The sequence below is a fragment of the Mandrillus leucophaeus genome, unplaced genomic scaffold (genome assembly GCF_000951045.1).
Source record: "Mandrillus leucophaeus isolate KB7577 unplaced genomic scaffold, Mleu.le_1.0 Scaffold70, whole genome shotgun sequence".
Lineage (NCBI taxonomy): Eukaryota > Metazoa > Chordata > Mammalia > Primates > Cercopithecidae > Mandrillus > Mandrillus leucophaeus.
Genome location: NW_012107586.1, coordinates 3,013,038 through 3,029,099, shown reverse-complemented (window position 1 = coordinate 3,029,099; position 16,062 = coordinate 3,013,038). Strand labels below are relative to the sequence as shown.

Genomic DNA, 16,062 nt, shown 5'->3' with positions numbered 1-16,062 from the left:
ATGCTGTTCTACCTTCCTTTTTCTTTTTTGTTGTTGAAATTTTATTTTTATTTTTTGAGACGGAGTCTCAATCTGTCGCCCAGACTGGAGTGTAGTGGCCGGATCTCAGCTTACTGCAAGCTCCACCTCCCGGGTTTACCTGCCTCAGCCTCCCGAGTTGCTGGGACTATAGGCGCCTGCCACCTCGCCCGGCTAATTTTTTGTATTTTTTAGTAGAGACGGGGTTTCACCATGTTAGCCAGGATGGTCTCGATCTCCTGACCTCATGATCCGCCCGTCTCGGCCTCCCAAAGTGCTGGGATTACAGGCTTGAGCCACCGCGCCCGGCTGTTGTTGCAATTTTAAACACTGTATTTGAGCAAACAGCAATTCATGAATCATCTGCCTTTTCCATCCAACATTATTTCTTAAAGATCTTTCCATGTCCATTCACAGAATTACTTCATTATTTTTATATTACATTATATTTAATTTATTTTTTTTTAGACAGAGTCTCCCTCTGTCACCCGGGCTGGAGTGCAGTGACGTGATCTCAGCTCACTGCAACCTCTGCCTCCTGGGCTCAAGCGATTATCGTGTCTCAGCCTCCTAAGTAGCTGGGATTAGAGGCACTTGCCACCATGCCCAGCGAATTTTGTATTTTTAGTAGAGGTGGGGTTTCACCTTGTTGGCCAGGCTGGTCTCAAACTCCTGAGCTCAAATGATCCACCTGCCTCAGTCTCTCAAAGTGCTGGGATTATAGACATGAGCCGCTACGCCTGTCCCTACTTCATTATTTTTAAAGATTGTTTTAAAGAACGGTTTACTGAGCTATCACTAACCTACTATCAGATTCAGTCTGTCCTAAGGATACCATCCAGTGAATTTTAGTAAATTTACAGAGTTGTGCAACCATCACCATAATCCAGGTTTAGGATATTTCCATCACTCCAAAGGGAACCCTGGTGCCTGTTTGTAGTCAATCCCTTTTCGCACCCTCAACTCCAGGCAACTGCTCATATGCTTTCTGTCTGTATAGATTTGTCTTTTCTGGACATTTTATGTAAATGGAATCATACAATATGTGGTCTTCTGATCAGCGGCTTCCACTTTGCATGTTTTACTTTTATTTTATTTATTTATTTTTTGAGGCAGAGTCTCGCTCTGTTGCCCAGGCGGGAGTGCAATGGCACGATCTCCTCTCACTGCAACTTCCACCTCTCTGGTTCAGGTGATTTTCCTGCCTCAGTCTCTCAAGTAGCTGGGATTGCAGGAGTGCACCACCACGCCTGGCTAATTTTTATATTTTTAGTAGAGATGGGGTTTCACCATGTAGGCCAGGCTACTCTCAAACTCCTGACCTCACGTGATCCACCCACCTCGGCTTCCCAAAGTGCTGGGATTACAGGTGTGAGCCACTGCGCCTGGCCGTACTTTCCATGTTTTAAACATCGTTTTCAAACCACTGCATTCACAGTATTCCACAGTGTGGCTGCACCTTCAAAGTGTTTCTAACCAATTCCCCATTGATGAATATTTAGGTTGTTTCTGAGCTTTGACTTTTATTAAAAAATGCTGTGATGAATATCCTGTACACATTTATCCACCTACATGTGTATTTCTATAGGATAGATTTATAGTAGTATAATTCTTGGATCAGAGATAGTGTGCATTAAAGTATGTATCACAAGATTGCCTTCTTGAAAGATCGTTCCTAATTCCTCTGCTACTGGCAGTGGATGATAATATCTTCTAATCTGGTGAATTCTGATCCCCAAACTACACCACACAAAAGCTTGCAGTCCACTCCCTGCAGTGGTTCCTTGAAATGACCCAGGTTGTCCTTTTGTTCTTCTGATGACTGTTTCTTTATTTTTCCCTTCATTTGAATGATTAAAATCACTTTTATTGTGAATAGCATACATACCACAGGTTACAGAAAACTAACATTTATAGCTTAAAAAATAATAATATAATGGCTCTTAAGCATCTATCATGTAGGATAAGAGAGAGGACATTATCAGTGGTCTCTAAAGCCCCCATGTGTTCCTCCCTTTCTCGACCCTTTAATAAATATCACCTGAACCTTTGTGGGAACAATTCCTTTTCTTTAGAGTTTGCACATAAGTTTGTGCAGAGAATTTGTACTGCATCAGCATAGATAAGATAGAACTGTATTTCCCTAAATTCTCTTCCTTTCACATTTCCAGGTCAGCGAGGGGCCCGAAGGAACCTTGTATGTGAGATCTGGAAGGTGGAAGTGGAGCAGCAGCTACATTCTGTTTCAGCTCAGGAAGGTCAGTGCAAGGTACCAGATACCACCATATAAGTCACATACCTGCCGGCTTCTGTAGGCGTGGGGCCTGAGTTGGCCTGTAGCCCCTCAGGTGTGGGTTTACCTGCCTGGTGCAGGTGCCAGCTTCTCCATAGGCCATTCACATACTGAACTTGGATCAACACAGGTGTCAGCCTAACCTGGTAGGTTCCAACTCCTCCTGGCGATTCCCCACTTTACATCCATCTTTCCTTCCAGGCTGTCCATCCTACCAGCTTCAGATCCCAGCCAAGAAACAAAGCCAACAGCCTGACACTAATGGTTTAGCCACCTCCCACAGTTGCCTAGGGTCAAATGCTTGTCACAAATTCCTCCTCCCAGTGGTTTTGCTTCTCTGATTGGCCCCTGCCTGATAAGATATGTGTCCTCTGTAGAGGGGTTAGTTGTGCCTGCCTCTGAATTTTGTGTTGGGCTCTGATTGTGTCTTTATTTATTTATTTATTTATTTATTTATGAGATGGAGTTTCACTCTTGTTGCCCATGCTGGAGTGCAATGGCGTGATCTCGGCTTACTGCAACCTTCGCCTCCCAGGTTCAAGTGATTCTCCTGCCTCAGCCTCCCATGCAGCTGGGATTACAGGTGCCCATCACCACACCTAGCTAATTTTTGTGTTTTTAGTTAGAGACTGAGTTTCACCAAGTTGGCCAGGTTGGTCTTGAACTCCTGACCTCAGGTGATTTGCTCTCCTCGGCTTTCCAAAGTGCTGGGATTACAGGCGTGACCAACTGTGCCCGGCCACGACTGTGTCTTTAACTGTCTTGCCTGCCAGCCGAGAATAGGAAAACCCAGCCTGAGGCTGCTCCCACACCTGTGCCCCTGAGCCTCCGCTGGGGCACCCCTATCAGGATGACAGAGACTCCAGCAACCCCAGCTCAAGGCACAGATGAGTGCAGGTGCAGAAAATGTAGACTGATCTTACCCATGTGAGTGAAATGGTCTGAAAAGGTCATATCTACATGTAATTTTCCATCTGTCAGGTGCTCGCGCCGAAAAGCAAAATATCGGTTAAAAAAACGAACTGTCTAGGAATCTTATTTCAGCTCTACTACTGTCTAGCCATGAGATTTTGGCCAGGTTGCTTTGGTAAAGCTTCAGTTTCCTCGTTTATGTATGGAAATGCGGATCTTCAGGCCTCTTTGACTCTGCTATGCATGGTAGTGTGGTTCTCCCTGTGGGTCTGCATGTTATGAGTTTGAACAGGACATGCAGACTGAGGTGCTCTTTAGACTGGGTGCTGCCTTGATTTAATGAACAAAGGGAGCCCATCCTACAGAGACTGGGGATTGTGGTGGAGAGAGACACCATGAACTCAGAGAGATAGATAAAAATAGACAATGGTGTTAGAGTGAGTACAGGAAGCAAGAATGGCCAGTTCAGACCGAGCAGGCAGATCAGGCAGAAAGGTGCTGGACCCTGAGACCTTGGGACTCAGGCTCAGAAACATCGGAGGGAAGAAAGAAGTCAACAACTCAAAGGCAAGCCCCAGATTTGCCTGTCCTAGGGATGGTGTGGTTGGTAAATTATTTGTGCCAAGACCGTTCTTATGAGAGAGAGTCTGAAAGAGAGAGAGAGAGAGACAGACAGAGAGAGACAGACAGAGAGAGATTGGAGATAGAGATGAATTACAGAGTTCATGTAAGCATAATTTAATCTCTGCCTCATTTTCCTAGGCTGAGGGTATCCTTTTATTATCCTTGGAGAACCATGTTTCTTCCAGTCCTTGTTAGAGGAAAGAGCAGAGTCCTGAAACCAGTCCTTGTTAGAGGAAAGAGCAGAGTCCTGAAACCAGTCCTTGTTAGAGCAAAGAGCAGAATCCTGAAACTAGAGGCATAATTTGGCCTCCTCCCTCTGGGAGTCGTCTCGGGGAGCCACCTGGTCCATCAGCCTTGTCCAGGCAGAGCACCATTGGTTCCTCTGGCAAGTCAGGTCCTTGGTAAATACACGTTTCCCTGCATTTCCTGCTACTGAATCAGAAGCTGTTCCGAAGACTCAGCCAGAGCAGTTGAGTCATGCTTGGTCCTGAGTTTAGCAAGTGCCCAGCATAGAATGAGCAGGAAAGAAGGGATTGTTGTGCTGAATGCAATAGGAAAGGCAGTTTTGTGGCTTTTGAGTGGAAGTTCTCTGCCCCCAAGCCCTCCCACTCAGAGGTGTGCTCCTGCCTCCCTGTTTTCTCCTAGATTTAGTTGTTAACCTGAAGGGGGTTGTTTGGGAACTGAGGTCGTTTAGTTCCTCTTGCCTCCTTCCTTCCTTCTCAGGCTGCTCAGACCCAGACGCCCTCTAGACAAAGACCCTGCAGGGACAAGCCCTAGGAATGCGAGCTCCCCCAGGGCAAGGCACTGTCTGTCTTGATCTCTGCTGTATCCGCACTCTCCGAACAGTCAGCACTCCATGCTGTTGGAGGCATGATTCGAATCTTTTGTTTTCTCCTAATGACAGATTATAAACCACTTCCCCATTCTGCAATCGGGCTGTCCTGTCAAACCTGGAATGATGGGTGTGTGCTTGGGTGGGAGAGAGGGGAGAGGGTAGGGCACTCACAGCAGGTGCTGCTGGCTGAGCTGGGAGAGCTCTTTGCCTTCCTACTACGTGATCAGGGGGATTTGGTGAACTTACTCAACCCTCTGCACCTTCTAATTCTAAGTTTCACCCCTGACACTCCTGACTACTGCCTAACCCAAGGACATGAGAGGCCCTAAAGCATCCCAGAACACATTTCTTTCCATGATACGTGGTCTACAGCAGGAAGCTTGGGTTGGGGGCAAGGGGATGGCAAGACTGGGCTCCATCTCTATTGCATCCTTCTCTCTATGACACAACAAATAACAAAGAGATTTACTTCTTGTAAAGACTCTCACTCAAGACCTCTGCTCACCCTTGCCCCACCGCTCTGTAGCAATTTGGAAGCAGTAATATAAACACCCAAGTAAAAATGGTTTATTAAAAAAAAAGATATTAATGGAATCATTTAACAAAAAATATAGCCAGGTGGTTCCAGCCTTGGTTCCAGCCTTGGTTTAATCAGCCTTGGTGCTTAAAATACCTTTTAGGGCTTAGTTTTTTTTTTTTTTTTTTTTAAATTGATATAAAATATACATAACAAAATTGATCATTTTAACCATTTTAAGTGTCAATTTAGTGGCATTAAGTCACATTGCTGTACAATTATCACTACTGTTTATCTTCAGAACTTTTTCAACATCCCAAACATAAACCCTGTGCCCATTAAACCATCACTCCCCATGCTCCCCTCCCCTCAGTCCCTGGTAATCACTGTTCTGCTTTCTGTCTCTGTGAATTTGTTCACTCTCAGTACCTCATGTAAGTGGAATCATAGCTGTTTATGTCTGGCTTATTTCACTTAGCATAACAAGGTTCGTCCATGTTGTAACATGTATGAGTACTTCATTCCTCTTTCAGGCTGAAGGATACTTTGTTGTGTACATATCACATTTTGTTCAGCCATTCATTCATTCATTCATTCATTCATGCATGAACATTTGGGTTGTTTTTGCCTTTTGGGTCTTGTGGATAAGCTAATAAGCTGCTATGAACATTGGTGGACAATATGGGTTCAAGTCCCTGCTTTCACTTCCTGTGGGTCAATTCCTAGAAGTGGAATTGCAGGATCATGTGATAATTCTATGTCCGATGTTTTGAGGAAAGCTGCCATACTGTCTTCCGCAGTGGCCACACCATGTTACATTCCCGCCCTCAATGCTCAAGAGTCCCAGTTTCTCCTCTACATCTTCATGGACTGAGATAGAGTTCACTCGGTCACTCAGGCTGGAGTGCATGGGCACGATCTCAGCTCACTGCAACCTCTGCCTCCCGGGTTCAAGCGATTCTCCCACCTCAGCCTCCCAAGTAGCTGTGATTACAGGTACTTGTCACCATGCCCAGCTGATTTTTTTATTTTTGTATTTTTAGTAGAGACAGGGTTTCACTGTGTTGGCCAGGCTGGCCTCGAACCCCTGACCTCAAGTGATCTGCCCGACTCAGCCTCCCAAATTGCTGGGATTACAGGCCTGAGCCACAGCGCCCAGCCTGATTTTGTTTCTTCTGATACTAGCCATCCTAATGAGTATGCAGAGCTGTCTCACTGGAGGGTAGATTTTCACTTCTTAGAACACAGAGTGCCATGGGCTCAGGGGCGGGATGGACAGAGCTCCAGCAAGTGACGTAGTAATTATGGCAAGGGGTGAGGCACCAGGGCAGGCTTTCTAAACCATGCAAGAGAAACTAATAAGAACGTGGCCTCCTCTGCTTCCTGTGACCACAATGGGGGCTGCACGGACACTGAGACCAAGAAGAACCAGTGGACATGAGGCTTGGAATGTGACTGTGAAGAGAAGGGAGGAACCCCACGGGGCTGCACTTAGGCAGGACGTCTCAGAGAGTAGTGGAAGTGTGTCCTGAAGAAGAGCCAACAAAGGAAGGCCTGCTGTCTTTGGGCAGGGAGTCCTTGCTGATCAAGCCATGTGTGGCTAGAATCTTGAGGAGTCCATGGCGGAACTTCTGGCCAATGAAGGCGTAGATGAGGGGGTTGAGGCAGCTGTGAAGGATGCCCAGAATCTCGGTGGCATCCAGGGCCTGGTCGATGTCATTGCGGCGCTGACAGGTCTCGTTGATCAACCGGGTCCTCATGAGGGTGTCTGCCAGCAGGACCAGGTGGTAGGGCAGCCAGCAGAGTAGGAAGATGAGGACGACAGCAAAGATGACCCGCATGGCCCGGTGCTTCTGCCCCATGTGGGCCTTAAACAGCGTGCGCAGGGTGAATCCATAGCAGAACAGCATGATCAGCAGCGGCACCATGAAGCCAAAGGTCTGGGGCAGGACCCGCAACACCATCCGCCATTTTGCTGTATTGTTGCCCATGTCCTCATAGCAGACTGGGCTAATATAGGTCGGGTAGACAGTCCTTCGGAAAAGTAAGACGGGCAGGGCCAGGAGCAAGGACAGACCCCAGATGCTGAGACATACGAACTTGACCAAGTAGCGCTTCTGGGTCAGTGTGCGTGTGGCATGAACAATGGCCAGGTAACGGTCCACACTGATGCAAGCCAGTAGCAGGATGCCACTATAGAAGTTGACTTCCTTCAGGAGTGAGACCACCTTGCACAGGAGTGTGCCAAAAATCCAGCCATTCACCTTGGAGGCGGCCCAGATGGGCAAGGTCAGGGCAAAGAGTAGGTCGGCCATGGCCAGGTTCAGTAGGTAGACATCAGTGATGGAGCGGCCGACCCTGCTGTGTAAGATGACCAGCATCACGAGGGAGTTTCCCAGCAAGCTCAGCAGGAATACCAGGGCATAGATAATGACCACAAAATACTTGTTGATTTCCAGGGATTCTGGTCGACATGGGGCGACATCTGATAGAGAAGGGGGCAGGTCAGAGCTGTAACTGTAATTACTAAAATCTTCACCTTTCCAGAGATCTTCAAAATTGAAACTCTCCATGTTAATATCTTCTGTTTTTGAGGTAAACTTAAATCCTGACCTATAGAAGAGAGACGAAGGTTACTGCACAATAAATTCCCCAGATTCTTGCACATCCACCCAAGAAACTGGAATAGGATTCTTTGTGTTGGCTTGAGTATTACATTGAAGTAATTTTTCCCTACAAATTTGTAATCAGTAGCTCTTAGGTTATGAGATAAATTTGGTGATAAATGGTACATTTTATGAAAGGACTATAGTTCTCTTTAATATAAGAGAGAAATTCTTAGCATTTCTTTTAGCATCGCCATCACCTAAACCTTTGCAGAAAGTTCTCTTTGGACAGGCCCTGGTGTGTGATGTTCCCCTTCCTGTGTCTCAAGTGTTCTCATTGTTCAATTCCCATCTGTGAGTGAGAACACGCAGTGTTTGGTTTTCTGTTCTTGCGATAGTTTGTTGAGTATGATGGTTCCCAGCTGCATCCATGTCCCTACAAAGGACATGAACTCATCCTTTTTTATGGCTGCATAGTATTCCATGGTGTATATGGGCCAATTTTCTTAATCCAGTCTGTCATTGATGGACATTTGGGTTGGTTCCAAGTCTTTGCTATTGTGAATAGTGCCACAGTAAACATACGTGTGCATGTGTCTTTATAGCAGACATGGCACAGGTATACATATGTAACAAACCTGCACATTGTACACGTGTACCCTAGAACTTAAAGTGTAATAAAAACAAATAAAATAAAAAAATTATAAAATATATAACCCCCTCCCAAAAAAAAAGAAAGTTCTCTTTGGATAATCCCCACAGAACACTCAATACTGCCTGGATCCTGCAGTGGTGAGCATCTTTGGCTATCAAGGCTGGGTTTCATGTTCAGAAATGTGAGATGCCACTCAATTCTTTTTTTTTTTTTTTTTTTTTTTTTAGAGATGGGGTCTTGTTATGTTTCTCAGGATGGTCTTAAACTCCTGACCTCAAGTAATTCTGCTTCCTCTGTCTCCCAAAGTGCTGGGAATAAAGGCATGAGCCACTGCATTCAGCCCCATTCAGTTTTTAATCAGGGGATTAAGCAGGCACTCCAAATGGGCTGTACCCTCAGAAAAGATCATGGTTTGACTATAAAACTGAGGCATGAATCCCTTTGTTCAATTTTCTAAAAGTTGTTTTAAAAGAGGTACTCTGGAAAATGGTTTGAACAATTGTGGCATGGAGTTTTGGAAGGCTTGAGCTAGCAGAATCTTCAGTTAATTAGTAAGGTCCAGCGTTTCTCCTTTGGGTAGAAGGAGACCTGCTTTGGGAATGTATGTGTAGTTTGGAAAAGTATATTAAAAATAATAAGCAAGCGGGCTGCCTGATTCTCCCTGTGGGTGGAAACGTAACAGGTTATTCAGGGAGCTCTGGGCAGCCATGGCCACCATGCAGGATGAGCAGACACAGCCAGTCTGCTCCCCAATAAGAGAGAGGGACAGCAGGAAGCAGAGAAGACAGGGGTTGCACTACCCTTGCTTGGTGGCTCTCCAGCCCTGTTGGGGACCCTTCCTGTCCTGCATGTGTTTGTCTCCATCCAGCCCTGACTCCCCTGTTCCTCTCAGATTTAGTCTAACTCCCCGGGCTCTGCCCTTGCCACAAGGACAGCACAGATCCTGCTTTGGGGAAGCCTGGGTGTAGAGGGTGGGCTGCAGCTATTCAAAAATATGATCCTGACTGGGCGTGGTGGCTCACACCTGCAATCCCAGCACTTTGGGAAGCCAAGGTGGCAGGATCACTTGAGGTCAGGAGTTCGAGACCAGCCTGGCTAACATGGTAAAACGCTGTCTCCACTAAAATTACAAAAATTAGCCAGGTATGGTGATGCGCACCTGTAATCCCAACTACTTGGGAGGCTGAGGCACAAGAATCACTTGAACCCAGGAGGTGGAGGTTGCAGTGAGCTGAAATCACATCACTGCACTCCAGCCTGGGCAACAGAGTGAGACTCTGCCTCAAAAAAAAAAAAAAAAAATTCCCAGTTTCTCAAAGAAGAAGTCAACTAAAGCAATCCAGCTCCCTAATTAACTTCTTTTTGAACCACAAAACAGATCACCCTCCAGCCATTGCCTTAGAGTAAGGGATGACTATCCTACCACCAACCATGTCCAAGTCCATAACCTACCTCCAAATGGAACCCAGAGTCAGAGAAAAACCAGGAAGTTAAAGGTCCCAGGACCCACTTCACACTCACCAGGCTGGGCACACTCAGAAAAAGACGCCCAAGAACAATGTGGGTGAGGAAGTGGAAAAGTCAGAACTCTCCCATATTGCAGGTGGGAATGTAAGATGGTGCAGCTGCTTTGAAACACAGTTTAGCAGTTGCTCAAAAAAGTTCAAGATAGAGTTACCACATGAACCAGCAAACCCCATCCTAGGTATGTACCCAAGAGAATTGAAAGCTAATGTTCATAGCAGCAGTCATCATTAAGCTCAAAAAGTGGAAAGAAACCAAATATCCATCAACTGATGAATGGACAGACAAATTGAGGAAAAGTCATGAGTAACTGGAAGACTTTTTGGTCAATGACACATCACAAATACCACAATGGTCCCATAAAATTATAATATTGTATTTTTAGTGTTCTTTTCCTATGTTTAGATATACAAATACTTACCATTGTGTTATAATTACCTATAGTATTTAGCACAGTAACGTGCTGTATAGGTTTGTAGCCTAGGAGCAGTAGGCTTTACCGTATAGCCCATGTGTGTAGTAGGCTATAACATCATATACTCTACGATGTTCACATGACATAGTTCTCAGAATGCATCTGCATTGTTAAGCAACCTATGACTGTATTATATACAATGGAATATTATTCAGCCATGAGAAGGAATGAGGTACTGATACACAATACAACATGGATGAACTTTGAAAATGTTCGTCTAGGTGAAAAAACGCAGACACAAAAGTTTTCCTATTGTGTGATTCCATATATGTGAAATGACCAAAATAGGCAAATGGGTAGAATTGGTAGAGACAGAAAGTAGATTGGTGGTTTCCAGGGGCAAGGGGAGTTGGGAGAGGAATGTTAATGACTACAGAGTTTTTCTTTTGAGTGATAAAAGTGTTCTGGAATTAGTGGCAATGGTTGTAGAATATGCTCAAAACTTTAAATGGGTGACTTTTGTGGTATGTGACTTATGTCTCAATTAAAAACAAAAAGATTAATCAAAGGGTGCACAGCCTTGCAAAGCAAATACAAATATTACAACAATAACAACAGAAGTCCTAGGGAGGATTTCTCTTTAGCAGAAAGGAAGTCTGTTGTTGTCAATCATATGTAGCAAAGAAGAAAGCGGAAGAAGATTAAGCAAAACTGGGAAAATAATGCCCTTTTTCCCCCAAGAGTGATGGAATTCTTAGCCATCACCTTCCTGACAAGTTTTTACTTTCTCTTTTGAGAATTAGGGGCCAGATACATTGCCTTCCCAGCATACCAAGGCAACTGATAGAGAAGATTCAATCAGTTGATGAACCTAGAGAGACATGATGATGATGGTGAGACCCTGCCTGGCCGGAAGGCTGGGGAGGTATTGAGAGAGCTGGTAATACAGCTTGCTGGACCAGTATAGTCAGCAAGACCTGAAAGAAGTCACCAGCACCACAGTCCCATGGTTGAGAGCAAGTTTGCTCAGAGGTCCAGGGTATGTCCAATGAAGTCACGAGGTCAAGGGTGGATCACTTCTGAGAGCAGATGATTACAGATGCTCTTAAGGGAACAGATGACCCAAGAGAAGACCCATCTTTGAGAGTAGATGCAGGGCATATTGGGTGCAGAGAGCTTGTGCTCTTAGAGAGCAGGGCCTTGTATGTATGAGTATTGGCTGTGAGAAGCCAGGACTGGGGCTGCTGCAGAAACTGTCGTGTCGGCACAGGCAGCAGTGGCAGAGCATGTTTCACAGGTAAATCCTCACTGTGGATAATCCAGTGCTCAGCTGTGCTGAGGGTGGGCTGGACGTATATGGGTGAGTCCATGCTCCCAGGCATTATGGGTCAACTGCAGGTTCCAGAGGGAGAGCATGTAAGTCAAGACAGAAGGTAGAGAATTCAGCAAGGAGAACCAGGTCAGGCCAATGACCTTCAGCTCCTAGGGTAGGGAGAGGGGTGTTCGCTGTTGGTGTTGTTTTTTAGTTTACCAATCTCTACAGAGGATGACTTGGCAGACAGAGGGACAAACTAAGGGAAGGAGATGACACATCTGAGGTCTGCTTTGTGCCTCACAGGTACATGATCTCCATGGCTCATTACAAATAGATACAATTAGGTCCTGTTTCTAGAAGACTGAGACACAAGGAGGTTCAGCTGACCTAACAGGGAGGCTCAGTAACCAGCCTGTGATCACAGGGTGGAGAAGTGGTGAAACCACTGTTCCAGTGAGGTGTAAAGGGCTCCACTTGTATTATTTGCAGTCTATAGCCCTTCTTCTTAAAAAAAAGTGCACCTCATCTATTAAACGTATTTGTAAGTTAAGTTCTTGAGATATAATTAAATCAACCTGTGTATGGTCCACTCACATTCTTTGATGTTTTATGCATTGTTTTCTTTTGCCATTTCTTAGGCCCAGAATGAAAGAAACAGCTCTGGCAGGGATGATAAACCAAACACCCTTGAAATGGCTGGGTCCGGCTGGCCACCCAGTCATATTTTCCAGGATAAAAAGGGGGCTTTCTTGACTTAGGGAAAATGCCAGCCCCTTAGTGACTCATGGTAGTTTGGAAACTCCATAGATGATGGCATGAATTCTAATTTATTACATGAAAATGCTATAGAATGAGAGACATTTACAAGATCTCAAACATTTAAGGCAATCTTTTTAACAACAAAACAGTCATTTTAGTACAGTTTCAGTATTCTTTCTCTCTATAAATATAATCCACAAATATTTGCATTTAGTGTAGGGAAGTGGGAAGTGAACAGTGTTCGGCCCATCCTCAGACCCAGTCCTAGCCCAGGCCAGGAGGGCTGGTTGAGTCTTGGAAGGCCACTAGGCCAAGGGAAGAGCGTGGGCATCAAGTGGTCCTGAGCGGTTGGAGAGGGTTGTGAGGGAGGAGGAACAGAAGTTCTCCCTTTGGGGATCGGGTCCCCAAAGGGAGAAAATGAAGAGGCCAAGGGGTGAGGGTGAGGGGCCCACCAAGGGTGGGGAGAGATGCTTGGGATAAATGTAGGCTGGGTATCAAGGGAAACAAAGAACAGAAACATTCTAGCTGTTGGGAAGGGTGGGTGTTCCAAGACTTACCAGGATGCTGGGCTTTTCACCTGTAGGACACCTCCAGGAGGGCAGCTGCAACCTATGAAAGGGAGGTGGTGGTGAGAACACAGTGGAGGAAGTGAGTGGTGGATTAGATTGCTCAATGCAGTGCAGGGGTGGAGCTCCTGAGGGTGCGGGTGATTCTGATAACTTTGAATAATTAGTTCCCAGGTCAGCTCTTGGATCCATAGTCATTTCACTGACTCGTAGAGTTTATATTGGGAAGGGACCTGAGGGGTTTTCTAGCTAGTCTTTTCATTTTACAGATGGGGAAACAAGCCCAGACAAAGGAAATGGCTTGCCCAGGATTGCATGGATTTCTTTCATCTTTGCTGTATCTCAGAGCCCCTGGCTCCTTCAGCTACCTTGTCTGAGTCTCCTGGCACTCCAGCTGCCTCAGGCTTCCCCGTCGTACCATCGGCAGTACTATAGCTGTTGAATGTCTTTCACATGTCAAAGGGGAGCAGTGCATTAAAACGACAGAGATGGACTAAAGCTTCTGGTGAGTCTGGTGGTGTTCCTCCCTGGACCTGATGCCTCTACTTTTCGGCCCCACTCCTGCCTCTCTTCTTTCCCCTCACTCCCCAACCATCTGCTCTGACCACAAGTCCATCTCTGGGTATTGATATTCTTTCTTGGTTCATACACTTGGCATTGGGTCTGAGGACCCCAACTCTGTAGCAGCTACCACCCTTGGAGCCAAGACCCTCTAATTTGGAAAGAAAGCCTTTTGGTAAAAGTGAAGATTCCACCCAAGTCCAAATATATTTTTCAAAACAGTGTTGAGTGACCCTAATAATGTATTTTATCAATTTGCTATTGATTACAAATGAATGAATTAATCCAGGGAGAGCTATGAACACTAATTCTGCTCCCTCCCAAGTGCCCACCCCAGTGAACAACACCTCAATCCTCTCCATTACTCTTTACCCTATCTCTTGCTCCATGCATCCCAGGGCCCAGAGGGCACTCAATGCCTGTGGCAGACGCACTTAAACTGCCTACCTACCCCAAAGAAAGAATGTTTGAGTCTAACTGTTTAGCAAATGTTTCTTAGTCTTCGTCACCTCTCTTTCCCAAGCTGGGGAAGAATGCAATGCCACCTGGCCAGCTGACGCTAAAACCAGATAGAGGCTTATTACATATGGAGAGAGGCAGATGAGACCAGAGCTAGCTGAGCAATTCTGAGCTACTGACTTTTCCCATCTGAGTCTCAGTTTACTCCTCTGTAAAATGGGGCCAATACAGACTCCAGCTTATGGGGTTGTGGTGAGGATGAAATGAGGGATTGCTTGTAAATCATGTAAGACATACATAAAGTACAACGTTAACCTTTATTATTGTGATCATTATTACCGGAATAGTTTATTCACTGATAACATGCTGCCTCTCTCACTACATCCCCAATCAAGGGAAAGCAGTGGGCAGTGGGTCTGCTTTCAAGGCTGACTTTGATGACATCTAATTTGCTTTGCCCTGGATATTAATTGCCATATTAGCTGTAATGTTGAATGTCTACCAGGTTCTAGCTTCTGGGCAAAGTGCTTTCTAGAATTTATATCAATTAATCCTCAGGACAACCTCATGAAGCAGGCACTTTCTGGATGAGGAAATGAAGACTCTGAGAGGTTAAGCAACTTACCTAGAGTGACACAGCTGAATTAGGCTTTCAGTTTAACAAACCTCTAAAAATCTACTCTCAAATGCTATCTCCTGTTCACTGTAATAAGGAGCAGGATCCCAGCCTAAAGTTTCTGAGCCTCATTAGGTACCTCCTTGTGTCCCAGAAAGCCAGATACGAAGGATGTAGAGAGGGGAGCCCAGATTTGACATTTCCCAGTCAGCCTCCTTCACACTCCTTAGGTCAATTTCATTTCCATGGAGATCACTGCTGTTATATGTAGGGTAGAGTGAATTAAAAAACTGGCTTCTGGTGAGGTGGCTCATGCCTGTAATTCCAGTGCTTTGAAAGGCTGAGGCGGGTGGATCACTCAAGGCCAGGAGTTAGAGACCAGCCTGGCCAACATGGTGAAACCCCGCCTCCACTAAAAATGCAAAAATTAGCCAGGCGTGGTTGCACATGCCTGTAATCCCAGCTACTCCAGAGGCTGAGGCATAAGAATTGCTTGAAATAGGAAGGCAGAGGTTGAAGTGAGCCGAGATTGTGCCATTGCATTCCAGCCTGGGTGACACAGCGAAACCCTGTCTCAAACAAAAACAAAACAAAAACCTGGCTTCTAATCCTGCTTGGAGAAGTCATTCTTTCTGGGCCTTGGTGTGTGCCTTTGGAAAATGGGAGCTTCTTTCAAGTCTATTCTGTCCAGCATGATAGCTACTAGCCATGTGTAGCTATTTACATTAAAATTAATAAAATAAAGGCCAGGCAAGGTGGCCCATGCCTGTAATCCCAGCACTTTGAGAGGCCGAGGTGGGCGAATTGCTTGAGCCCAGGAGTTTGAGACCATCCTGGGCAACACGGCGAAACCCTGTCTTTACAAACAAACAAACAAACAAACAAAAAACCAAAAAAACCCCCCAAAAATTAGCTGAGTGTAGCGGCACGTGCCTGTAGCTGCAGCTACTTGGGAGGCTGAGGCGGGAGAATCACCTGAGACCTGTAGATCAAGGTTGCAATGAGCCAAGATCATGCCACAGCACTCCAGCCTGGGCATTGGAGTGAGACCCTGTCTCAAAAAAGAAAAAATAAAATAAAATAAAATAAAAATTGAGATCCTCAGTCACACTAGTCACACTTCAAGTGCTCCGTAGCCACGTGTGACTAGTGGCTACCATATTGGGCAGGGCAGATCTAGGACATTTCTATTATTGCAGAAAATTCTTTTGTGCAGCGCTGTCTAGGTGAAGACTTAGTTGTCTTTAGCTCTAAGTTTCTACACTTCATCACCCTAGTTCTCAGGTCCTCAGAGGAGGCTGAAGTTTCTAGATCTCTTCCATTAGAAATATGTCCCCAGCATCTCAGACTGAACAAGTCACCTACCTGCTGTTATTGGAGTGGCCAC

At 45.6% G+C, this 16,062-nt stretch overlaps 1 protein-coding gene across 1 annotated transcript; it reads right to left on the bottom strand.

Annotated features, from left to right (window-relative positions):
• Positions 1-6,227: 6,227 nt before the first annotated feature.
• Positions 6,228-13,103, bottom strand: CXCR2 (chemokine (C-X-C motif) receptor 2). Its single transcript, XM_011964573.1, has 3 exons — positions 13,031-13,103; positions 6,360-7,812; positions 6,228-6,272 (listed from the first exon to the last, which is right to left on the bottom strand). Exon 2 carries the CDS (start codon positions 7,770-7,772, stop codon positions 6,705-6,707), a length of 1,068 nt encoding a protein of 355 aa, XP_011819963.1. The 5' UTR covers positions 7,773-7,812; positions 13,031-13,103; the 3' UTR covers positions 6,228-6,272; positions 6,360-6,704.
• Positions 13,104-16,062: the final 2,959 nt, after the last annotated feature.